At 46.4% G+C, this 27522-nt stretch overlaps 1 protein-coding gene across 1 annotated transcript in view; it reads left to right on the top strand.

Annotated features, from left to right (window-relative positions):
* The window catches only part of rhof (ras homolog family member F), a 40971-nt gene that overhangs the window by 13067 nt on the left and 382 nt on the right, over nt 1-27522 (top strand). Inside the window, exons 4-5 of the mRNA XM_084324526.1 lie at nt 11486-11595; nt 16976-17110. Of these exons, the coding sequence (XP_084180652.1) occupies nt 11486-11595; nt 16976-17110 (245 nt within the window). The remainder of the gene's footprint in view (nt 1-11485; nt 11596-16975; nt 17111-27522) is intronic.

Here is a 27522-nt window from a genome sequence, read left to right on the forward strand (position 1 = left end):
AGCAGAATTTGTTGCAGTATTTACATACCGCCACTGTCCTACTTCTGACAGCTTCAAGATGGTCTCCACTCGATTCGCTACGAAGGTGTGAAACCTACTGGTTCTGTTTGCAATGCATTTGAGCACAGTGGTGCTGTCGGACCAGAACACAGATTTGTTTAGTTGGAGCTCCAGCTCGGATCTCAAGGTCCTGTCCATGCGCGCTGCCATGGTAGCGGCTGCTAGCTCCATGCGTGGGATAGTGAGGGGCTTGAGCGGGGCCACTCTCGCCTTCGCCATGACGAAGGCAACATGAAGCTTGTCGTCATCACTCTTCTGTAGCAGATAGCTGTAGTTGAGAGCTCGCTGTTCAGCTACTCTTCTGCTGTTCGGCATCTTGAAGACTGCGTTCCTCACTAGTAGGCCGATGCTGTAGTGTCCCTCTGTAAGTTTCACGGACTGCGAGACCAGTTCCAGAAACTGGATGTCGTCCCTCGACTTCTCAAACCGGTCGTCTTGACACTCTGGAAAGTCGTTCTTGAACTGTTGACTCCAAAGTTCATCTAGCGTGGCCACGGATGTGCGGTTGGACGTGACTTGTATGAGTCCACTGGTAGCTTCATGGCTATCTTCTCCTCTGAGGGGGCCATTGACGAACTAGCCCAATCGTGTTTTCACCGCGTACGGCCCTTCCTTCACGCTGGATACCACCTGCCATGGTTCCATTGCCTTGGGTACGTCAGTCCCGATAAGAAGGCCTATCTCCGCCTGGATCTTCGGTATTTGCACTTCACTGAGATAGGGCCACTTATCGACTTCCTCTTGCAGTGGGATGTTCTGTTTACAAGCAGGTATTGACTTCTGAGAGAAGGTGTTGGGTAGCTCTAGGAAGTTGTCACTATCCAAGCTACAGACTTTTAAACCAGACACCATCTGGCTGCTCACGACCTGCTCGCCTCCCATGGTCCTTAGCAGGATACTTGTCTTCCTGCCGGTGACGTTAAGCGCTGCCATCAACTTCTCTGTGCCGAAAGTGACGTGGCTGCCTGGGTCGAGGAACGCGTAGGTAGCCACCATCTTAAACAAGTCAGTAAACAATAATATCATGCTTTCCAGTGTTTTGCCTGCTTTACCGCTGCACAGAAATTAGACTTTTTATTTTAAGTGGTTACCAATGGTTAACAAAAGAAAGAGAAGTACTCAAACCTTTAGGGCCTACAGTATATTGTGTTAATGTTGCTGTTGCAGACAGTCTACCAGAGGAAGTGGTAGAGGTAGATCTGCAGAGAGAGTCATCATGGTTTTCATCTCCATCATTTTTAGGCACCACCACGGGTTTAGTAACATTGGTTATATATCGTATAGCATCGCGTCCCGCTCTGAGCCTTACGAGATACTCATATCTCCTGTGATACCTAATGTATCTCCCACGAACAAAAACACATGCACCCCACCTGTATGGGGCCCCGCCCCTTATGGTGGCCACCGCCCATATAACCATGACTCTGGTCATGAAACACCCTTCCTCTATTTTCGTCCCAGCGTGTTGGATGCGTGCACCATACGAGCTAGCGGAATGAAAAGATTAAGGAAGATTAATAATGTTGGAAGCTTACCGGAGGTTGCTGGCCCCTGGCATCTTCGACGCATGTTTTCGGCGACACGACGGGCCTGTGATGTTCCTCGTTTGATGACTGCACATCGAGGTTCAGCTGTACAAGGCTGGCTGTCGGGCCAGCTTGTACTCAGGTAGGCCCTGTGTCTTCAGGCATGGGCATTAGTGTTAGTAATGCTGGTTTGTGTTGTTAACACAACCTTGTTGTGTGTTGGCGCCAGGGGCAAGATGGTTTGGTGAACGTTCTCTGCAGGGAACGGTTTCCAAGCTGTCTTGGGCGTGCTGCTAAAACATCTAAAGCTATGCTAACATGCTATCGCTACTGCCGCATGCTATCACTACTGCTAATTGCTATGCTGTTTTAATGTCTCCGCCGTGAGATGTTGTCACTCTCCCGCCTCTTGCCCGGTTCATCAATGAAGGTCAGTCGGTAGCTGTTGTGGGGTTTTGAGTTCTATTTACCTTTTTCGGGTAAATGGGTTGACAACGGGGTAGGTCGTGGCTAGGTTCTAGCCAGGTATTACCTTGTGTTCCGGCGGGGTTTGTTGAACGGTGTTCCCATCTGGGTTGGCGTCGGGTAGTGGGGCTATGGGTCCAGCCGACATGGTAAACATGTTGCGTGTCTGTGCACAGGCATTTGTTGTCTTGGGTTCCACATTGCCTGGCGTTAGGCTGCAGTAGTATAAGGGCAGGGCCGCTTGGGAGAAATGTGAGGCCCTGTGCGTTTTTAGACGCGAGGCCCCCCATTTCCTGGGGCGGCCCTGTGTAGGGGGCTATTGTTTCATTTTGTCACTCTGCTATGAGAAGGTCTGTCTTGCTACAGCTTTCTCTCCTCTCAAACCATTCATACTGACGGTCAATCGGTATACTGGGGGAGTAGTGCGGGGGGGGGGCTTTGTTTACCTTTTTTGGTAAATGGGCTAAACTAGGGCTGGTGTTCTGTTGTGAATATTTTAAATGAAGACGGGTCTGGTCCGTCTCCCCTTAAACTTTGTGTGTATGGGTTTGCTCATTCTACAGTTTTTGTGGTTTAGCTCTTTTATTCATTTAACCTTTTCATGGTCCACACCACAGTGGAGGGTGCTGTTTGCAATCACCACTGGTGCTCCATGTTAACGTCAGTCCTTTGTTTTTGATATATTGAAACAATGCCCCGCCCGGCCGACACCATGGGTCGGCCTGGCGAGTGGCTGGTGGGCTGTTAAGGCTTGTACCGCCACGGTATGGAATTGGCAACGATTAGAACTGTGTTCGAATTGGTGTTTTTTCTATTACAGAAATGGTGTCTGGTGGAGGGGCCTTGAGGGCCGGCCGACGTCGACACATCGCGTACGGTGTTGGTAAACCACTCCGTCGAGGATGTTGACGTTATTAGCTTTGACCCAGCCGCAAGCTATAACCGCTCAGGGTTCCCCTCTCCGCAGGGGATTTTGGTCTTCTGCTGGAGCGCGGGCGGTATTGTCCTAGGCCCTACACCGCCTCACACCGCGCAGCCAGAAGAAGAGAGAGCACGGCCTCGTCAGCGGCGATGACGGGGCCCTCGACAGGCGGCCATGTTTCCCCCGCCAGTGGTGCCCTGGTTGGAGAATCGACAGGGTATCGCGAGGCCGACAGTCTTGGCGGCCGAGGGATCGGCCATTTTGGGTGATTTCGGTGTTGGTAAACCACTCCGTCGTCATTTTGCCGCGAGCAGCCCGCTCCCCGTTCAATCCTCTCTCTGGTATCCCCAGAAGCGGGGCTCTGAGCGTTCTCCTTTGGCTGCGGGCCGCGAACCTTCATTGAAGCGTATGCGGCCCCATTCTTCGCTTCTCATGGAGACAGGGGCTGACACCCAGTTGATGGCTGAGCCTGGGTCTGTCCGTGAGAATGTTGTGCTGTCAAGCGGCTCCCACACCTTGAACTGTGTTGGTTGAGCCTGGTGTTACGTCTGTCAACTTAAGTGTTGTCAGCAGGGGGGCTCGAAACCTTTTGAGGCACACAGTGCGGGCTTCCCCGGCCTCGCCTTCGCCAGGCCAGGTATCATGTTGGTGCTCCCACTCCTGGAATATTGGCAAGTGGTCGCAGCTCACATGGTTTGGGGTGGTAGTGATATCACTGCAGGGCTACGGTGTGTAGGAACCCATGGGGGCCTTACACCTTGCATGTCCGGCTGCAGAACAACTCCTTCAGCATGTTCTGGAGGGGTGTTCAGTGGGGGGGCTTTTTTGATCGGAAGCCCCCCGTATCAGACAGGCCCTTTTCTGTCGGGGTTCCCCCTTGGGTGCGATTGCCTCGTGGGTGGTGTCAGGGTCAGGTGTTCCGACACGGAACGCGCTCCTCGCACGATTCCAGGGTTGTCTTCGCACAGCGGGGGGGACCGGGCCAACTATCTACAGTTCCTGGCGGACCTGCGCCACGTGACGGCGGGTGCGTTGGGAGTGTCGTCACATATGACTACGGCAGTACCATATGTCGAGGTAGATGGAGAGAATGGTGAGGCGGGGACTTGTGTTTACACAACCCCACCCGTTTTCAGGTTTGGTACAGACCCTGTTGTCGGGGTCTCCAGCAGGGACAGCTCTGGTCGACGAGATCCAATCTCTGTGGACGAAGCAAGCCATCGTCGTGGCGTTCTCCTCCCGGTGTTCTCTGCCCGAGAAGTCGGGAGGGAGGGGTGTAAGACCCAGGCTGGACCTGTCCCATGGGAAGGTTCAGCATTTTTTGGATCGTCTCCTACCTGTTGAACACTGTCAGGTGGGGGTCTGGTTCTCCTCCATAGACCTGTAGGATGCGTATGCGCATCCCCGATCTTCCATCCTAGGGCTTACCTACGCTTCCTTTGCAGGGTTAGCGTATGAGTACCAGAGGCTGCCGTTCGGTTTTCTCTGGCTCCCCGCATCTTCACCAAGTGCGTGGAGGCCGCACTGGGGCCTCTGCGTCATCCGGGGTTACGGAGTGTTCTGCCCTGATGACGTTCTGGTCCTTCGCGGTCAAGGTGGATCGTCAGGTCTCGTACCAGGCAGGTCTCTACCAGCCTGGGGTTGCTGTAGACTGGATGTAGAGTATTCCTCTTCCCAGTCAACGGTTGGAGGGCTATGGGCATCCATCTCGGAGCGTGTTGTCAACACGCTCGGGAGGTTCCGTCCTAGGACGGTTACGGCGCTGTCTCACGTCGCGTTTTCACCGACGCCTCCCTCGCTGGTGATGCGTCGGGCCAACGCAGTAGGGGGCAGCTGGCAAACCATGCTGCCCGGTCTGCGCTACGTTCAATGTGTTGGTGTTGAAAGCGGTCCTTCTGGTCCACAGATGGTGTTGATCAGGACGGACGATACGACGTCAGTGTCGTGTATCGACAGACAGGGAGGAGTACGCTCCCCCTGTCTGCACCAGGCGGCGGGCGGCTGGCTATGGGCGTCCTCCATCTGCGCGGCCTAAGGGCTCCCCACATCCCCGGCAGGGAGAATGTGGGTGCAGGTGTACTGTCGCGGGGCGGCCCTCATCCTGACGGGTGAGGATTGCGTCTGGACATGGCCAGGCAGGTCTGGGACCGATGCCGTGCCGCCAGGGATTCTTCCCCATACATCTGTTAGGTCAGTTGTTGGGACGGGTACGTTGAGGGGCGCAGGTTCTTGATCCTGATGGTGTTACCATCTGGAATGCGCATGCTCCCTCCACTGTCGTGCTTACGCGGGCAGATGACGTATGTTCCAAGTGTGGTGTAAGGCGGGGGGCCAGGACTCAGTCTCCTGCCCCCTGGTTGCTGTCCTTAGTTACCTCCAGTCTCTCCTTGATAGACTGTCGGTTTCGACGGTGAGGGTATATGCAGCAGCTATATCCTCCTATCATGAGGGGTTTGAGGGGATGTCTTGTTCAGCCACCCTCTTGTGAAGCGTTTCCTGCTTGGCGCTCGACGCGTTAAGCCGGTGCAACGCTCCTTGGCTCCGACTTGGGATCTTCAATTGGTCCTCGGTCGGTTGTCCTTGGCCCCGTTTGAGCCGCTCGAGCGGGCGCCGTTGGGACAGCTGTCCTTCAGGACCGCGTTCCTTCTGGCTGTCACTTCCGCTAAACGCGTAGGTGAGCTCTGTGCTCTCTCGGTACGTCCAGAGTGCCTGTCTTTTCGGACCGATTGCGGTGTCACTCTGCGACCTAATCCTGCTTTCGTGCCTGAGAATATCCGGAGTTCCTTCCGCTCCCGGGATATTGTGGTTCAGGCGTTTCGTCCTCCTCCTCACACTGGTGAGTTAGATGCGGGCCTTCACCTGTCATGTCCGGTCCGTGCTTGGGGATTTACCTCAGCCGTACTCAGGATTTCAGGGTTACCGACCAGCTTTTTGTCTGTTACGGTGGGGCTCGTGCTGGTAAGGCACTGTCGGAGCAGCGCCTGTCCCATTGGTTGTGCGAGGGTGTTACCCTCTGCTACACGCTGGCTGGGCAGGATCCCCCTGGGGGCGTCAGGGCGCACTCCACTCGTGGGGTGGCTGCCTCTGCCGCTCTCCTGGGTGGGGCCTCGGTGGAGGCCATCTGTGCTGCAGCTTCGTGGTCCTCCCCGGGCTCCTTTGTAAGGTTTTTCCTCATGGACATGACCGGGGGTTCTGTCTCCCAGGCGGTTCTGGGGTCTGTGGCCTTTCCTGCTTCCCGTCCTTTGGTCGGGTAGCAGGAGTGTATGGGTATGGGCCGCAGTGTGTTGAGTCACACGTGGTTCCGCCTGTACGGTGTGTTCAAGGGGTTCTGGCTCCCTCTTGTTCGCATTCAGGTGGAGTTGACTGCGCCCCCCCTTCGTTAGGAAGGGTGGGGTGACAGGGCTCCCCGCACCCCTTGATGTGGGCTTACGGGTCCTCAGGGGGTACATCTGTCGGGTCTCGCGCCCGCTCTTCCCCATTATCTCGTAAGGCTCAGAGCGGGACGCGATGCTATACGATATATAACGATAGGTTATGTAGATAACCTAGTTATATTAGTATAGGCTAAGCGTCCCGCTCTGCGCGCCCTGAGTTCCCTCTTGAGGGGTCTTTTCCTGGGACGGGTTTTTGGCGAGGAAGGGTGTTTCATGACCAGAGTCATGGTTATATGGGCGGTGGCCACCATAAGGGGCGGGGCCCCATACAGGTGGGGTGCATGTGTTTTTGTTCGTGGGAGATACATTAGGTATCACAGGAGATATGAGTATCTCGTAAGGCTCAGAGCGGGACGCTTAGCCTATACTAATATAACTAGGTTATCTACATAACCTATCGTTTTGAGTCATGATCTCTGAATTAACATTGGCACTTCCTCTGTAGTTGAAGACATTGACGATGAAGATGGTTTTGCAGAGAAATCCAGGGCAGCCGTAACAGTAAAGCACTTTTACATTATTGTACCATCCCTGAAAAGAGAGAAGAGAGTCATTTTCTCAAATTACTTTTGTTGCTGATTTTAAGACTTTCTCACTATGTGACTCCTGCCTGGTAAAATTAAACAACTAGATATTTGAAAGGTCAATGTGCACAGGTCAAACTACTACTCAACACCATGACATGACAAGATCATCAGTTATAATAACTAGGAAGTAATGAGGAACTTACAAACCGTTGATTCACCATCAGTTACTCAAGCAATAATAATACCTTATTGGCATGTAGCGGTACTGGCAAGTAGTTACCAATTTACACATTAAGAATTCACCCAAGCATCAACACACGACTTTTAGCTACATAGAACACAGCTGTAGACATAGAATAAGAAATAGGGCGGCTTATTGGCGCAGTGGGCAAGGCGCTCGCCACTAACGCAGGAGACGCTGGGTTCAAGCCCAGCTCTCGGCGTTGCTACCGGCTGGCCGGTCGTTCATACTAACACAATTGGCAAGTGTTAGAGGGTGGGAAAGCCGGTTAGTGGGGATTGGACGTTGTGGACAGCGACTCCCACAGGTCGGTTTGGTGACGCCGGTGCGGCGGAAGCAGGAAGCAGCGTGAGCCTCCCACGCGTTACTCCTCGCCACTGAGAGTTCGAGCTGCTGCGGTGAAAAGATGCGACAGGCTGCCTCCTCGTGTACCAGAGGGGACACATGATGCAAGGCTTCTGTCCTCACTACAACCGACCAGTGGGAGGCATAGTCTAGCAACGTTCAAGACAGGGGAGGGAAGAATTGGATAATACGAAATTCGGATGGGAGAAAAATAGAAAAATGGGGAGAAAAAGTGGATCAAAAAAAAGAATAAGAAGAAATACAAGTACAGTATAAGTAGAGATAAAACTAGTAGACATAAGAGACATGAGGCATAACTGAACTAGTAGGGAGAGTGGGGTAAGTAGTGCCAATATTTTACTTAAAGTGCCTTTAAAGCAAGGGGATTACAGTAATGCCCCCAACTAAAATATGTACATATAGTTTAGGATGTTGTGCATCCCTGGGGACAATCACTTTGGATCTTAACTGTTTCAGAAATATAGCTTTAGAAAAAAAAAGTGGTTTTGTGGCACATCTTGCCCCCGGTGCGGGGTAAATTGTGACATTAGAGAGAATACACTGGGGTAAATTGTGCCATTGATCATTTGAAGTAAAACAGATCATTTTAATCTCAAAAGCGGTAAAAGCATCCTGCAGATCTTCATCTCCTTTCCAACCTGACGTATAGTCTTCCCCTGTTGCACCTCTTTCACTGCTCTTTCCAACTTCTCAAGAGGAGTTGAAACCCTGTCTGTCTTCCGTTTGCGTGGCATGATGGATTTTGGTCTCAAATTAACTGTAAGAATACAATGTACAATAACAATAAAATACAATAAAGTAATATAGTTAATAATTATAAGTTGGGGCAACTTAACAAACAGAACATCTGGCACAACTTAACCCAGGCACTTTGGCACAAATCACCCCAAGCCTACCATTTTGAAAAAAATGCATCCCCCAGCTGTTTTGAGATAAGAGACATGAGGCATAACTGAACTAGTACAAGACATACGAGACATGACACATGAGGCATAACTGAACTAGTACAAGACATAAGAGACACAAGGCATAACTGACCAGGTCAGCGTTAATGGGAGTTATGGAGTATGGAGGTTCAAGTCTAGTTACATGGTATGAGAGTTTTGATAGCAAGGTGTTTTCGTGATGGGATTCGAGTATCAGACCTGATTCAAGTCTCCTTTCAGAATGGCTTCAACACCTCTCAATGACACATTCAGTAAATAACTTGATTGATTGATTGAAAAGTTTATTAACAGATTGCAGAATGGGTACAGTACAGTACATCTCAATACAATTGTTAAGGGGATGCAGACCAGAGAAAGACTTTCGTCTTGTTTACATCAGGGTCCCCCATTTTCAATTCATCATAACATATATGACATACATGACATACAGATAGACAGTACTGCTACATCTATACATTTATGACATATCAGATTTGCAAATACAGTACTGTTTGTGATACAAAAGTGTCCAGAAAAGGAGTGTATATACATTTGGCGTAGAAACTGTACATTGGAGGAGGTTGGTGGGGTGGGGTTGGGTGGGTTGGGTGAGGGCTGTACATTGGAGGTGGGGAGGGGGGTTGGGTATGGGACACACACACATTTTACACTGTACATTGGAATATTGACAAAGCCTTACTTGGTCATTTACTGTACAACTAGGTTAGGACATTTGTAGGGGCCAGTTTCGAATTGCAGTCTCACATAGGTGTTTTTTGAGAGTGTTTTTGAAGGTGGGTAGTGATTCACATTCCTTTACAGCTTTAGGCAGGGCGTTCCACATTGATGTGGCATAATTGCGAAACGTGTTTAGTCCCTTGTTTGAGCCGAATCTGGGTTTTACATGATTTGTGGAGCTCCCTCTGGTGTTGTGATCGTGGTATTCACTGACCTTTGGGAAGTATTTTGACATGTACATGGGTACCTTGGTCGCGTAGTGTATCTTGTAGACCAGGCCCATTGCAAGTTGCTGTACTCTGTCGTCTACTCTAAGCCATCCTAGGTTGTCAAAGTGGGCAGGGGTGAGGTGGGTTCTAGGAGTCAGGTCAAGTAGTAGTCTGACTAGCTTGTTTTGAGATGTTTGTAATTTGTTTTTTAGTGCCTTTGAGGTGCTTTGGTACCATGAGGTGCAAGCATAGTCGTAGTACCCTTGAATGAGTGCTCCTGCTAGAGTCTTCAGGGTATTCTTGTTTACCAGAGAGGAGATCCGGTACAAGAATCGCGTTCGTTGGTTGACTTTTTTTATTACATTGGATGCCATTTTGTCACAGGAAAGATTAGCCTCTAGGATGGAACCCAGGTAACTAGAACTATGATTCTCAAAAAAATGTCCACCTTTGATTCTATCAATTGAAATAACATTTATTCCCACACCTTTTTATCATATAACTTAGTTCCTCATATAGCTCCTCATTCATACCATTTATTTTTCTCAATTTGTGAATAATCGTTCTGTTGGCATGGCAACAGAACCAGCGGTCAAAGTGTCGAAGTCTGTTTCCTGTTTAGAAGAAAGAACTATAGTTGCGTCCCGTCCAGGAAACTCTATGACATCTCGTCAGCGTCTCTACTATGAGTTAGTATAAAGTTAGCAGATTATCTGTGTGGAACTGTCACTGCAGCCTGGACCGCTGGGGTACAGGAAGTCGCATTGTGGCAGGAAGTGGTTTAGTTGTGTACCTTCATGGCTCTCGCTTTACATTCAGCCTGCTGAAAGCAGAACATATTCAATACTGGCTTCTCCTCTTTTACTTATAAACATGTCATAAACATTTGTGTTGTCTTTATAGCAGTTAAAGGGACACCTTGATATTTGGAATGGTTATCTGTTATGCTTCTTCTCTGAGTCCCTGTCATGATATGGGAAATGTTTCTAATTGGCACCGTCGGTTAACTGAACAACAGCGTACCATCATTAAAACGGATGGGTGTACTGCTAGTTGGCTTGTGGCTAGAGTTAGAGTTCTGTTGGTTTCACAGCAGAATGCTGACAAATAACACATTTCTGTAGGGATGTTTCCTCAACTAAAGAAATTCAAATTAATTAAAATAGTAGTCATAGAATTTGTCGATTAATCGATTATTGGATTTCATCTACAAATCGGTCAAGTTTTCCACATGCAATCACGCAGAAGGACCTCTTTAAATCTAGTGCTTATGAGAGACGTCCTCATAATTTCTCAGCAGATAACACATTCGGCATGGTAAAAAGCATGAAAATCTACTAAATCGACTAACAAAGTCTTGGTCGACTGAGACTAAACCAATGAGTTAATCGACTACATTTCTCTGACTAGCCTTTGTGCACCCCTGGGACAACTGTAGATACTGTACATACTGTACTTGGGATAACCTTGTCTTGATTTATTGCATATCCCCTGAAATTAAGTCAGGCCGTTTTTCTGGGGCAAAAGATGAAGTCTGCATTTTTTTCTTTCTTTTTAACTCTATAGTTAATTTTTTTTGCCCTGCAAAAAAACACTGCACACGGTGTACCCTTTGGTAAAAAAACGTCCCTATTGACTCCCATGTTAAACACGTTTTTTGAAAACGACGCCATTGCAGATTGAATTTAGATTTTTAGAATTTTTTCATCTAGGCCCCTTTATGGGCATTTACATAATGCATGATTACTAATTTCTTTCAAGATTGCCGCATTGCGTCATCTATTTCTGGCGGCCACAGCTTGTGTGTTTACTGCTTATATCCTGCAATGCCATTCAAAAAATATTTTTATCTAAAATGATAATTTTTTTTTAAATACATTATTTAAAAAAAAAGAAAAAAAAATATTATTTGGCGCCCCCTCTGGGTGGCGCCCTAGGCAACCGCCTATATCGCCTGTAGGAAGCTCCGCCCCTGCCCGTAAGACTAAATTGAGTGCTAAAAAGAACATTTCATGACATTTCATTATATATGATTGTTATAATAAGTGTGTTTTGTGGTGTATGTTTACAGGCCAGGACGACTACGACCGGTTGCGGCCGCTCTCCTACCAGAACGTCAACTTGATTCTGGTCTGCTATGACGTCACCAACCCTACCAGCTTCGACAATGTCCTCATTAAGGTAAGAGCTGGTGCACTGCTTTGTATTAAAGGGGAATGCAGCAAATTAATATGATTTAACCCTTTCACTGCCACACTACCAACGGGTTAACCCTTTCACTGCGACAATACAGAAGGTTAACTTTTTCACTGCCACACAACAAAGGGTCAACCCTTTCAATACCACACTACAGAAGGTTAACCCTTTCACTACCACACTGTGTGGTAGTGAAAGGTTAACCTTCTGTAGTGTGGTAGTGAAAGGGTTAAGGGGAATACTACAATTTAATAAATCATATAGACCTAGAGTTTGTTATTCCTATATTCTAGGCTAGGACATTCCAATCAATCAATCAATCAATCAATCAATCAATCAATCAATCAATCAATCAATCAGGTGAACACGATCGCTCTCTCCTAAATAAAAAAATCGGGAACGAAATAATGGAACTGTGATGATTTTCAAAATTAAAATGTGACGCTATTTAAAACACAAATTAATTTTTGAAACTGAGAGCGTATGGTCAGTTTAAACCCTTAACCACCAACCATTCCACCATAATCTGCAGTTGTTTTAATTGATTGTGATTGCACTTATTGTATATTGTATTGTTTATTGTATATTTCTTGTATTTATAATTTATTTATTATGTATTTATCATGTATTTATTATGTATACTCGACAACAAGGCTTTCGCTTGATGCCTTTTTTAGTTGAAATCAAGATTGAATGGATGAATGAAAGGCTTGTGCCCTTCAGAGAGCTGTGTGATGCTGCTTTGCCTCCAGTGCATCATGGGCTCCTGGGAACCTGAACCGCGTGACATCGCTGCTTATCAGTAGTTTCACCTCAGATGTTTAAATAGGAGTTTACGTTGGTGGATGATTGTTAGAGCTTGACTTTGATTATGTTCCTCTTTCAGGAATAAGTCCAAGTAAAACAGCCTTATTTTTCAGATTTGATGAACATGCATTTTTGACATTACATTACTATAGTTGAAGAAGTTGGCAATGCTGTTTGGGGGCGATTATGGGTCAGGCAATACATTTGTAGTGTGTAATTCCATAGTATAAGTATTTATAGTATAGGTATTTATTTATGTTAGACTTTCTTTTGGCAATGGGAGTGGGATTCTTCATTGAGCGCTTATCCTTATCATTCATTAGGGCACAAGTATCTTGTGTTTTATTATACAAAGAAGATAGTAAATATTTAGTATTAGTAATAATTAGTAATTAGTAGTGTTTGTCTGACAGCAGTGATGTGAACTTTGACCCTGGTGGTGAGAATGAAAACCCAACACAGACTGTGCTAGATCTCTCTCTGTGACCAGGGCCATGTCAACACAACAGATGGACCTGAATACACACTGTGTGATAAAGACACCAGGAATGTGGTCAGAGACAGATCATGTGACAGCACAGGACAGGAGTGCTAGGTTAAATACAAGGAACAAACCTCGACACCCAAAAACACAGGGCGGGAGTGCCAGCCTCAAACACAAGGAACACGCCTGCACACACCTGAGGGCGTGCCAAGTAGCTTTTCTTTTCTATTTTAGTCATTGTTTCAAAAGTGTGCTGTGATTGGAATAAGATACGTTTCATTAGTCACACTCCTATCGTCGTCCAGCCTTCTGCATAGAATAGAATAGAATAAAAAGTCGTTATTTATCCCTGTAGTGTTGAATTTCCTTCGGGATAAATAAAGGAGGGCTGGATGGCGTTCCACTGTCAAACATGGGTCTTTGCCTCTAATTTGAGGCAATTTGAGGTTATGTTATGGTGGTTTATTGGCACTGGTGTGGCTGAGTCAGCCAACATGTTAAGCTGTAGCCCTATTTTCAGAAATCTCGCCTAAAGGTACATGCCTAAGTAAATGGAAGATTACTCCACTTCTACAAGGCCAATTCGCATGTTCTTGGTATCTAGGAACATCTAGGGATCTGGGGGTGTGTATTTCCAGTGTCAGAAATATTGTGTCTGTTACTAAGCTTGAGTAAATTGTAATGAAAAAAAGGAGAATATAAATTATGATTTATTTTTGCATCTGTGCCGGTGAATAACACCATGTTACAATTGTGCAACCACCGAGCTCGCTCACTGAGCTCATGTACTGTACCACCTTCTTGAGATCAAGTGTAAAAGAAATCTAAGAAAATGAATAAAGGGAAGATGATTAAACAGAAGGATTTGTAGATACAGTAATAAATTATAATCGATTTTAATTATAAATTCATATTTGACCTTGAACTTGACCTTGACCTTATTAATCATACATCTATGGATAGGGAAAAGGCTCCTCTTTCCAATGGCAGGGTTAAATCTGGATTTAGTAATTTCCTTGCGGTTTTACGATAAAAGAGATATAATTAGCATTTTTTTGATAAATTCTTATTTTCGGTAAATCGTATAAAACATCGGTAAAAATGAAAATATACACGTTGACTGCTGTTTTGATAGGGTTATGGCCTTTATTCTTGGCAAAAAAAAAACATGAACCTCTTTTTTTTTTATAAATGTTTTTATTTTCTTTTTTCAAAACATACATAACAAGACATCACAATACAGTAGACCTATTTTTCTTTTATATATAAATGTTTTTATTTTATTTTTCAAAACATACATAGAACAAGACATCACAATACAGTAGACTTAATAACAAAGACACTAACAACACTAGCACTAACAACAATAACAACAATAATGACAATAAGCATAATAAAGACATAATATAAACTATAAAAGTACATTAACACTTTGATCGCCATGGTTAAATTCATAATTTATCATTCCTCGCCAGCTCTATTTGTCTATGGAGAAGTTCCCCTTCTTTGCAGGGCTATAACTTTTTAAATTGTATTGCTAAATTGACATTATTATGGCCCATTCAATGTCCTATATATATTGTTCAGGGTGTAGCAACGTTATACTTTTTCATTCACATATTCATACTAAAATACGGTCTAAAGTATAAGTATGTTTTTATCGTTTTCTGCAGCTTCCTTCAGAACGTGATTTATAGCCCCAAATGCATTATATCGATGATGAAATACAGTTTGATAGCGATCGGTGCCAGATAAAAAATTTCAACTGGAGGTGGTTCTAGAAGTTACTACTTATCATCTGATGTTGACCGGATGGGCGGGGGGTCGTTTATAATTCCGTGGGCAACGTTAGATGATTCATCTAGTGTGGGTCATATGATCATCAGATCAGTTTATATCGAACACGGTAATAATAAACGCTAAAACTTACCCCAGTCTCCTCGGGCCGTTGGGCGATCAGCTTGGAGTAGACAGTTTTCTATTATGGGATGTTGATCTAGATGAACCATTTCCAGGTTGTATAATACTATATATGTCCAAATAACGTTGTTTATTGAGTTAGGGCAAGTGATTGATTATCCAGTGTGTCGAGATAGAGTCCTGCTAACGATCGCGAGTGCCCGGACGAAATATGGATGAGCACTTCCTGTTTGGCGAGTCACTTCCATAGTGTTAACAGACATGACAAAGGACAAACAACAAAAACATGGCTCAGATGGCTTCATATGTTATACAATGTATGTATAGCAATAGTGGCGATTAGGGAGTGGGCTCCTGGCCAATGATAGCACCCAGTGGACTGATACAGACTGTGTGTGTGGAGTGTGTACGTTTGTTTCGTATATGTGTGTTTTATATCTGTGTGTGTGTTTTATGTGTGTGCGTTTAGTACAGTGTGCATGTGTGTTTTATGTGTGCATGTTTTATATGTGTGAGTGTGCACGTGTGTGTATGTGTGTGTGTGTATGTGTGTGCGAATAGGTATGTACTTTTAAATACCTTATGATACCATCTGGAACGACACAGAGCACCTACATACAAGACATTAGTGATCTCTAGGGAGGCTAAGAGTAATGGGGAAATCCGGCGAGTACAGTGGTGGATAGCGCAGGTCCAATATGAGATAGATATGGGTCCCATATTTCATAAAAAGTGTCCAACTTGGAGTGCAGCATACACGTGATGTATTCACAAGGAATAGAGTCCATAATAATGTTGTGCCATGACCTCTTTGATGGGACCTCGTCCTTAATCCAGAACAACAGAATGTTCTTCCTAGCAGCAAATGTCAACAGATTGAACAGTCTCTTATGTTTGAAATTGGCAATATGAATATCTGGGAGGCCTAGTAAGAGGCAGAGGGGATCCAGTTCGATGGGGGTCTGAGATATGTCAGATAGTTCCTCTACGATGTCGAACCAATAGCTCTGAAGCTTTACACAGGACCAAAAGCAGTGGACGTGGTTTCCAGTCTCTATCTTGCATTTAAAGCAGAGTGGGGATGTATTGGGATCCATTTTACTCTTAAGGGCAGGGGTAATATGAATGCGGTGCAAGATTCTAACTTGGATAGACTTGGTGCGGTTGCAAACAGAGATTTTATTTGCGTAGGTCCATGAACCATTAACCTCTTAACATCCATGTGGGCCCTCATGAGGACGATTCGCGATTCCACTTTGCCGACCTCTAGCGGCTCGGGTGAGCATTTCCTTTAATACAAATATATAGAATTAAAGCCCTATTTGTTGCCTATCGATTGCCCTTTCAGGTGACAAAATCCGTTCAGCGGTTCTCGAGTTACATGCCGATATGTGAGGCGTGCGCCAAAGTACACATTACCACCCCCGACTCCCGGGGCTCTCGCTCCGTCAATCATTTGGCGATCTTAAACATTTTTGGACAGGGTTGTAGCCAATGAGTGTGGCTTTCCAATAATCCCCCACATGGGGATCTAATACGGTCTCTATTGATCGATTTATGATAAAGAAAAGCAGGGTCCCCTTATAAGGGGACCTTACGGCTTAACAGGTTAAATCACATCACACCAAGAACCATGAGATAGACCTTTTCAAACTTGACAATATAAACATCTTGACAATATAAACATTCTAAATGGGTCCACATGTATTTCCTGTTGCAGTGTTTGCTAAAACAATAGCTGACATACTGCTACATAGGGCTGGGCGATTAATCAAGTTTCAATTTCTATTGCAGTATGTTGTGGCAGTGAGTGCACTACAACATAGTTGGTGATATTTGTTTTTATTTATTATCTTTATATGTTATTATTTGTTTTATTTATTTATTTTTCTACTTATTTATTTAAATGTATTTCTTGTTTTTCAGTTCAATTATATTTAAAGTTCAAAGTCAATTAACTCATACAATGTGTAAAAATTATGACGAGTTCCGGCATTGCAGCTTGGCCCTCCTTGATAGCTGACAGGAAATAGACTTGGGCCCAAGCTGTTGGAACTCTACTGAAACATTTATTCTTATCAGAACCAGTGCCTGGTATATTTCTAAGAGACATTTTTATTTTCAATCTAATGTTAATGAGTGTTTGTGGTGCAGTGGTCCCCGGAGGTGAAACACTTCTGCCCAGATGTTCCGCTGATCCTGATTGGCTGTAAGACTGACCTCCGGAAAGACAAAGAGAGAACCAGGAAGCTTAAAGCCATGAACCTGGATCCCATCACATACATACAGGTGATTGAAGAAAACATTCATAATAATAGTAATAATAATACATCGGATTTATATAATAATAATAATAAACTGTATTTGTATAGAACCTTTCATACAGAAACTGCAGCTCAAAGTGCTTCACAACAGAAAAAAGACAGGCATAAAATGAGAACATAAAATGCAGACATAAAATCACAGTTTTTCACATTAGGATCTAACATCCCAACAGGCCACCTTGTTTATAGTTTGATTCAGTTTTAAATAGACAATAATAAAAAGAGTAAGATAAAATAGACAGAGTAAAATAGTGCAATAGTGCAGTGCAATCAAATTGTAGAATATAATAGATTAAAAAAATATATATATATTTTACAGTGCAATAAAATAGTTCTGGATTACTGTTCAACAGTTCAAAGTCGTCTTTGCCTTCTCTGTTTGGTATCCACAGTTTAAAACTTGACAGTCTTCCCACCTGTTTTATACCCACTTTGACACTTTGAACCTCCCACCCAGGGCAAACCTCCCTCTCAGGGCGCAGTTCTAGGCCTGGGTCCTACACAGTTTTAAAGCCTGACAGTCTCTTGTTTGATACCCACACAGTTTAATACCTGACAGTTTTGAACCTGTAATAAAAAGCAATAGACAGAGTAAAATAATACAGTGCAATAAAATAGTAGAATAGAATAGATAGTAAAATTATGCAATAGAATGGACAGAGTAAAATAGTGCTAGAGTACAATCAACAGCGGAGTGTATTATTGCCTGTGGTGCATTTTTTCCTATTGTTAGGTTTTAGTGAGTTTATCCTTACCTTCGCGTGGGGTATGTCTGGGAGTGTTGCATGCATGCATGCATTCATTTATTTATTTTGAGTTTATTATAATTTTTTGGACCTTGTGGTATTCTTGTTTTTTCTTGACTTATTGTGTTGTTTCTTCTTGACTTGTTTAAAGAAGACGTGTCTCTGTTAAGCACCTTGAGTTGCACTCCGTGTATGAAAGGTGCTATATAAATGAAGATTATTATTATTAGTATTATTATTAGACGGCTATGGTGAAGAGGTATGTTTTTAGCTTATTTTTGAAAATATTAAGAGATCTAGCTTCCCTAATGTCCATAGGTAGTGTGTTCCATAACTTTGGTGCATAGTTTGCAAAGGCTGCATCCCCGATTTTCCTTAGACTGTGGCTTGGAACCTTCAATAAACCAGTAGTAGATGATCGCAATGTTCTAGGAGGCACATAGTTGACTAGAGAATTTGCAATGTAGCTTGGTCCTGTTCCATTTAGTGCTTTGTAAGGAGGAGGACCTTGAAATCAATTCTAAATGTTACCGCACTTTTCCAAATGCTCAAAGACACTTTACAAAACAAACAATACAATACAATACATTTTTAGTAAAGAGAAATAAAAAAAAGGTGAGAGAGGAAGGAGTTCATGGGTTGAAAGCAAGGGTAAAAAGGTGAGTTTTGAGGGCTTTTTTGAATGATGAAAGAGTGTCTCCATGACAGATATGGTTGGGAAGGGCGTTCCAGAGGGTGGGGGCAGCTGCAGCGAAGGCCCTGTCGCCCCAGGTCTGGAGCTTAGTTCTGATGGGTTGGAGGAGGTTAGCATCTGTGGACCTGAGGCAGCGTGTAGGCGTGTGGTGGAGAAGGAGGTCAGAGAGGTAGGAGGGGCCAGGTTGTTGAGGGCTTTGAAGGTGATGAGTAGAATTTTTAACTGATCTATACATGATGGGGAGCCAGTGGAGATCGTGGAGGATGGGGTGATGTGGTCTGTGCGGCGGGTTGAGGTGAGCATGCGAGCAGCAGAGTTTTGGATGTATTGTAGTTTATTGAGGATTTTGGTGGATGTTCCATAAAGAATGCTGTTGCAGTAGTCCAGTCGGGATGTGATAAGTGCGTGGGTCAGTGTTTCGGAAGCAGAGAAGGATAGTGAGGGGCGTAGATGGGCAATATTCCTGAGGTGGAAGAAGGTGGTTTTCGTGATCTGATTGACATGCAGGAGGAAGGAAAGGGTGGGGTTGAGAATGATACCTAGGTTGCAGACGTGGGTGGAGGGGGTGACAATGGAGCCGTCAATGTTGACTGAAAAATCCTGGGTGGGAATTTTGGCCAATAATGATCAGTTCAGATTTGTCACAGTTGAGTTTCAGAAAGTTTTTTTTGCATCCAGATTTTAATGTCAGAAAGGCAGGTGATGAGGGTGGAGTTTGGGGCGGCAGTAGGGGACCAAGTACTGAACCCTGGGGGACACCGTGGGGGACTGGAGAGAGTGAACAGTTTTAAGTACCTCGGAGTCCACATATCCGAGGACTTGACATGGACCACACACATTGACAGTGTTATCAAGAAGGCACGGCAATGCCTCTACTTCCTTAGGCGCCCAAGGAAGTTCCAAGTGAGTCAGAAGATCCTTAAGAACTTCTACTCATGCACAATAGAGAGCATCCTGACTGGCAATATCACCTCCTGGTTTGGGAATAGCACCGCACAAGACCATAGCAGACTACAGAGAGTGGCCCGTTCAGCCGAACGCACAATTGGAGGGGGGCTTCCCACTCTTCAAGACATTTACAACAAGCGCTGCATGGGTAAGGCTAAGAGAATAATCAAAGACTCCAGCCCAAACAACTGCCTATTTGAACTGCTGCGGTCAGGCAAGCGATACCGGAGTCTCATGGCAAGCACAGAGAGACTCAGAAGAAGCTTCTATCCTCAGGCCATCAGGATGCTAAATGACAATAACACTATGTAACAACCATCAAATACACTCACAGCACACACATCCACACGCACACACTCACTTTAAACAAACAACTCACTGCAGCACCCACTTTACTCACTTTAGACACTTAACACACTTTATATTTATTGGTAAAGAATTTGCACTACAACTCATACTTCATTACACCTTACTGTAAATTGTACCTAAATTGTACCTCAAGTACAAGTGCATTGGTTTAGTGCATTTCCTACTTCCTAACTGGCTAACATTATGAGACATAACACAAAGACGCTATGGCTTGGAAAAGCCTTATGGACCCAACTCTTTAGATGAGGGAACGGGTACATACAATACGCGACCACTAATAAAAACGTAACTATACTAACGTTATGAGAGCTGACATTGCTACCTACTGTACAAGTGCATTGGTTTAGTGCATTTCCTACTTCCGGTTGCTACTGAACGGACATGTTTGTGCGGAACTGTTCTCCCAAACTGGTCCGCAAATGACTGTTTTCATTTTTACGTTTTTTTTTTTACGTTTTCTTTTTTTAACATTGATCTTAACTGATCACTGTGACTTTATTGCTTTTATCGTTATATATGCTTATGTTTGTGTACAGCACTTTGAGCTACATGACATGTATGAAAGGTGCTTTATAAATACTTACTTACTTACTTACTTACTTACTTACTTACTTACTTACTTACTTACTTACTTACTTACTCATCCAATTTCTGCATTGTACTGTATATTGTATTGTAACTCAGTTACTTTTCTACTCTGCATTGTATATTGTATATATGTATATATTGAACACTTTTGTCTACGTACTTGACTTCTATTTTATACTTATTATACTTCTTTTATACTTATCTATTTTTATCTAGCACAATCTCTGGAGCAAAACAGAAAGAAGCATTTTATATAAACAACTAATAAAGAAACTTGAACTTGAACTTGGGGCAATGGGGGATTTGGAGTTGTTGGTGTAGATGAATTGGTGTCTGTCAGATAAATATGATTTGATCCAGGAGAGGGCAGTGCCAGTGATCCCAATGGTGGACTGGAGGCGAGATAATGAGGATGGAGTGGTTAATGGTGTCGAAGGCGGCACTGAGTCATGCCAGTCATGATGGTGGATAGGTCGGATGATGTGATTTCAGAGAAGGATGAGAGTGGGGGATTTGGAGGTGGGGAGAGGTCGGGTTCATGTATCAAGGGAAGGTTCACAGAGTGATCTTGACACCTCACTTTCACAATGGACTCTAAAAACGTAAAGGGGAACTACAGCCAATTTCAAAATTCATACATGTCACCCTTATGGTCTAAGGCCAAAGATATTAGTGCACATGCACATGGTGGGGCGACAGTGGCTCGGGAGGTAGTGCAGTCGTCTGGTAATCCAGAGGTTCCCGGTTCGATTCCCGGTCCTCCCAGGCAGCTTGGCAAAGTGTCCTTGAGCAAGACACTTAACGATAGGTTATGAATATAACCGTAGTTCTATGAGTACTAGTGACGCTCAGCGTCATCTGCACATATCTCACTTCGTGCATATGCACTGAATAAAAACTCACAATGTACCTTTACATACCAACATTCGTCTGGCCACACCCCTATCCGCTACCTTCATAAGCAGGTGTGTGGCCCCACACTCGCCTCCTTCCCAATCTTTCACCACAAGGCAAGATTAAAGGCCGCAGTGGCGTCTAGACGCTGAGCGTCACTATCGTTCTATATTGTACTAGCTTCCGCTTAGCGTCATCTGCACAACGGGAGCTGAGCGGGAGCTGAAGCTCGACAAATGTACCCCACTGAGGCCCCCCACAACCATCAGAACCGGGGAGGACCGAGCCCCCCGACCCTCCCTAATGGAGGATACCCTCCCTATTGGAGGACGGGAGGGAGACGGATCCGACGTGCGAAGAGGAACTCGAGCAACTCAACGCACAGGGTGAGCAGACCGTGGCTTGACCCCACGACTACGCACACGCACAACCCGCATGCCACCAGGGAACGAACGGAAGGAACAAACCTCGTTACCGCCCCCAAAATCACGGGGTCAAGAGCAAACTCAACCCCGTGGCAAGGCCGTAGCAGCGGAGTGCGAAGGAAGACCCAGACCCAGAAGGGACTGGGTCCCCCGGAAAAAGGGGGCCCGGAGAGGTCAATGACGCCACAGCATCAAGACCTCACCAGGCGGTCACTAGTGACACCGCCCCCCACATCGCCAGCGTATTCGGACAGGGCCCATCCAAGAGCGGGCCCTTCCCCCCACTAGCATGCCGCCTGGCACACTGACCCTGGCATACTCAGGCAGTCAGCACGGCTGTAACTCGAAGCACTCAAGAGGCTACACTACAGCGGGAGCAGGCAGCGCACCGGGGAGACGACCTCCAGAAGAGGTCGATCCCTCAATCCAGGCAGCAGGCACTTGACCCGAGCCTGGAGCACTGCGGACGAGACAGGCGCCAAAGGGGTCAACTGAAAACAGCACCCCGGCGGAAGGGGCGTATGCTGGCATTGTTGCGCACCATGACAAAGCCTCCACCAAAAAACCCAGACTCTCCAGAGGGGCCGAGGCAGAGAAGGCTGACACGATTGGCAGACGTCATGAACGTGCAGGGGCACACTCAACCGGGTAACCCGGGAGTTGACTCTGCTCCAACACACCAGGGAATCAACCACCCTCTTGGTACCACATGCGGTGGTTGTTCCTATAACCCCTCAAGAAAAAACTCCAAAACACACCTGCGGGTATACACTGGCTATACCGCAGTACAAGTGTTTCAGTTTTCAAAAAGGGGTTATCCCAGGCCTACGGGTCGACGAAACACAACTTCGGACCGGGCCCGGCGGACCGGGAAGCACACAGGGATGCCAGAGGAGGTCTATAAGACCACCCCAACAGCCCCCTCTCCACCATGCGTAAGAGAGGGGCGAAAGGAATGGAGAACCAGCCCCTTCATGACAGCACAGGGTACAACATGTACCCAACAAAGGGTCTCCATAACGCCCAACCCTGTGACACCCGGGCCGACCCGGCATTTTTCCCCCTGAAAAAAGCACAAGTCCCTCAGGGTACCAGAACAGAAGATCTGCGTCCCCGGCGGACAACGGGTTAACTGACCTGGACCAGCGTGACCAGAACCAGTCCCGTGCCCTAATCACGCCGACATCCCCACTCCAGGAGAGGGGATAGGTACGCGTGTCGATCTAAAACATTAAAGAGGGCGCCACCCAGACGGTCCCATTTGTACCTCGCTCAGTGGCCCACCCCAAGGGCGTGAGACCCCTCTACCTATGTTTTGATCTATTCCGTTAACATCCCCCAGATATGAACGAGAATTCGTCGAGACCTAGTAAACAGGCGCTCGGAAGAGAAAACTCCATCCCAGTTGCCCTATAAAAATGCTGTTTTAATAACGAGCAACCAAGGCGTACCAGCCTCATGCGTGATTCTTATCAGAAACACCCAGAGCCAGCACTATGTACGCATCGAGACCCAAACACATCAATGGATAGTCTAACAAGACACCAGACATTGTTCCTCCAAGTCGCCTGGGAGAACGACAAGGAGCCGTCGTGCTTCATGTTCTTTCCTCTTTTTATTAAAAAAGAAAGAAAAACACAGACTGACATGAATCCCATGTGACGCGGCTGAGGGAAAAAATCTTTTCATTTTTACATCCCGCCAACCTCACCACAGGGAGGAGACGGGAATCCTCAGAGAGACTTCCCACGTGAGCCATGAATTGAAAAGTCACGGTAACATTGAGCCATGTGACCAACAGACTCAAGTTACACATATATCGAGCGTAGCAGAACACCAAGTTCCTACGCTCTGCCCCGACAACTTGACAATAACAGAACCACACATGGGTCTGTAAAAAACTCACGGAAGCCGTCGTCCAATAGAAACGTGCCCAGTGACGTATTCTATGACGGGGGGAATCCCATGACTCAACTGCCCGTGATAGGTGCGGAGTCAGGGAAACCCTCCCCCCCCCGTGCCAAGCTGCCTAACAGCTTGGCCGGACCGAATGAAAAAGAGGGTAAAAAAAAAACCCGACCAATCAGAAGAGGGAAGGAGGGGTTTATCCGGTACCCCCTCGCAAGCCCAACCCTTGAATACGACAACAACAAATAGCCATATGATACCTTAAGTAGCCAGTATGCTAGTGAACAGCGCTAAGCTAACTCAATGCACGCTAGCCACAGACAAGTCTGTGAACAGGGTTTATAACAAGGCCAAAGTTTTATGTGTGAACACGACACCCGTGTTTATGTTGCAAGAACACAGAAGATTTGATAGAGAGAGAGAGCGGCCTAAAAGACTGCGGTACCCTTACACACACGAGCATTACTGCAGACCAACACAACAGTGTTGTGGCTCAATATCACTGTTTAAGCAACAGAACACACAACTAACCTCTACCTTTATATGAAGAACTTAAGTCTTCAGGTCGAGGAAGAAAAAAAACCTTTTGACCGAGTGTAAGCTGCAGGCCTTGCTTAAGCTCTATAACATGCAATGTAGCGACCAACAAGACTATAAGTCTAGCCCTCCTATCAAACCCACACTAGCGAAGGTTCACACATCGTATCCCCATCATATGTTGTGAATAAACACACAGTTTGTAACAAAATACAGTCCCTCCTAGGAGGGACCTTTTATTTAGACAAATCATATGTTGGGCCGGGAAGGGAACAGGGGAACCAATAGAGGGAAAAGTCACTAGCGACGCCTGCCACGAGCCGCTCGGGGTTTGCCACCCCGGGGAGCCCCGGAGGGACGGTAAAGGACTGGAGGCTGGTCTCGACTATCCCTACCGTCACCTCCGAGCGTGGATGGGCCGGCTGCAGTGGCCGAGGCGCCCTCTCCTCCTGGCCTTCTTCGCTGAAGGGCCAGCAGTGGCGGTGGTAGTGGCGGTGGTAGCAGCGGCGGCTTCGGCGGCGGATCCTCGACGACGAGCCTTCCGTCTGACTCCACCGGCGACATCAGGGCGGGGGGAAATGAGGCTGGAGCACGGACCGCTCCTCCTGCATTTCCCTGCAGGTTGAGGTCATCAGCTGCAACGCCGACCCGAAGAGCCCAACAGTGGTGTCCTCTTCCTCTCCGGCACACGCGCCTGCTCCAGCCAAAGGTGGCGCTGGGCTAGAGTGGCCAGGGCGCGTACTTTTCCAGCGGCGACGGCCTGCAGCTGGATCAGATGGGCGAGCTGATCACGTTGCACTTCGGTCAGCTCCGTACCGCCCGTCATTATCCCGGACATGAATCTCGCCAGCTGCGCGATGTTAGACGTGGCAGCCAGGGATTGAGTCGCGGAGATGAATGACTGGTCACTCCAGTAAGCCAACCGCCTCGCCGATTTCCCGTGGGGAACCGGCTTCTGTAAAGGCTCACACACCACCTCAGGACAAAGGAGAGCTGCCATCGGCCTATCAAGCCGAGGCACCCCCTCCTTCATACCTTCTACCAAACCCACCACCCTCGTGACTCGCACGTAGGCGGGAGTGAGGCTCGTGATGTGGGAGACCACCTGTCCCTGACGGACGTAGGCCTCCATCGAGGGGAAAAATGGGCAGACAATGCCCGTCTCTCTCACAGGACGACGTTGCCATACCGTTTGCGACTGCCGCTGCCGCCATGAGCTCGGGGAACAAAGCATGCAGTTCCCCCTGCATACTTTCCCCCACCGAGCTCGCGTCCCTCACATGCGGCAGACTACTGGACATCGCAGACCCACATTCCGATGTGGCTGATAGCAGGGCAACCCGCCGCTGAGTCGGAGGTTCTAACCCAACATCAGCGTTCGAGGGACCCCAAGGAGACCTATCACCCCCCGCCAGTGTAACCTGGACGGGAGGCGGACATGTCTCCACCGGGGCGTCGAACAAGAACCCATCTGCCTCTACCATGTAGTCCTCAGTTTCCATCGGTCACGGAGAAGCAGACGCATCCTCATCCGGCTCCAGCAACTCCCCAAAACCAGGCCGTTCGCGTCTGCAAGCCACCATCTTACGACGGGAGCGAGCAGACGCAAAAAGCTTGCGTCTCAAATCCTCCGCCACCAGAGGAGCCGGCCGCCCAACAGCGGACGACTCTCCGGTGGCAAAGGAACCAGAGCAGGAACCAGGCCATCTCACAGGAGACGGCGCTGGTGCACCAGCTCCTTGGAGAGGCAAACTATCCACTGGACGCCTACCGGGCGCGGATGCCGTCCACGACAGTGGCGTCAACCCCGCTCCAAGACGCACGGCAGAGGAGGAAATGAAGAACCGCTGGTGAAGGGTAACGTTGCTAGCGCGACCCCCCGAGGTAAACATTATGACTTAGCTTTTTTCTTTGTAAAAATATGAGAGAAAGAAAAAAGCAAGAAACAATGTAAACAACTTTCTTCAGCTTAAAAACCTTGTCAAGTGATTGGTATACAGGCACTCTCTTGTGGTGAAAGTGAAGAAGGAGGCGAGTGTGGGGCCACACACCTGCTTATGAAGGTAGCGGATAGGGGTGTGGCCAGACGAATGTTGGTATGTAAAGGTACATTGTGAGTTTTTATTCAGTGCATATGCACGAAGTGAGATATGTGCAGATGACGCTGAGCGGAAGCTAGTACGATATAGAACCCCTAACTGCTCCCGATGAGCAGGTTGGCACCTTGCATGGTTGCCTCCGCCATCAGTGTGAATTGTAAAACAAATTGTAAAGCGTTTTGGATAAAAGCACTATATAAATGCACCATTTACCATTTTATTTACAACTCTCCTAAATCCAAAAACTAGAGTGCTAAAACTCAAACTTGTGATGTCATTAGGTATAAAGTCTGAAGCTGCTCCATAGACAATGAATTGATATGTTATAGATGACACTGAGAGCACCCAGGAGAATGAACTGAGAACACTACTATAGAATTAAGCTCATTTGGGTATAAAAATAAAACAAATATTCTGTGGGTCCACACAATTCATTGGTCTCCCATTCATTGTCTATGGAGCAGCTCCAGACTTTATACTTAATGTCATCACAGGTTTGAGTCTTACTTCTCTGGTTTTTGGCTTTATGAGAGAGTAGCTCATGTTCACAAATATTGATTGAACTTTCCTAGGCCATGGAAATAACATATTGGAATTCATAATTTGGGTGGTGTTCCCCTTCATTGAACCTCACGCCCCACCTTAACCTCCCACTGGACACGATGCCACGTTTTTAGTGAGTCCCTGCTTCATGCACACAGCTCCACACATTCACACCTACAACCACAGTCTGATACTGTTACCACTGAGCAGCTCCACTGGAGCATTTGGGGGTTAAGTGCCTTGCTCAAAGGCACCTTAATGGTTTTAGTTGAGGGAGGCATATAATAAGTGCTGTGCAATGTATTTTAAACCAATAAACATTCTCTATATTGAATAACAATTTGAATAAATATGGGTTTGCCACCAAACAATAAACAACTGAAATAGTCTCAGCTGCATCTCTACACCTTTACATTCATTGATAATAGAAGGACCTATGAATATGCAAAAAGGACCCATTGATATCTACCAGGAATTTGGCAGCTTATATTCTTTCAAGACATGTCAATACCTACTCAGCTTTCTGTGTTGCTGAATATAAAGGTGTCAAGTTACCACATATTGGACCATGATAGGTTCAACCTATTTGTGACATCACACATTCAACTCAGATTTCAAGTACAGAG

Source organism: Notolepis coatsorum (assembly GCF_963971535.1).
Source record: "Notolepis coatsorum genome assembly, chromosome: 11".
NCBI classification, from domain to species: Eukaryota; Metazoa; Chordata; class Actinopteri; order Aulopiformes; family Paralepididae; genus Notolepis; species Notolepis coatsorum.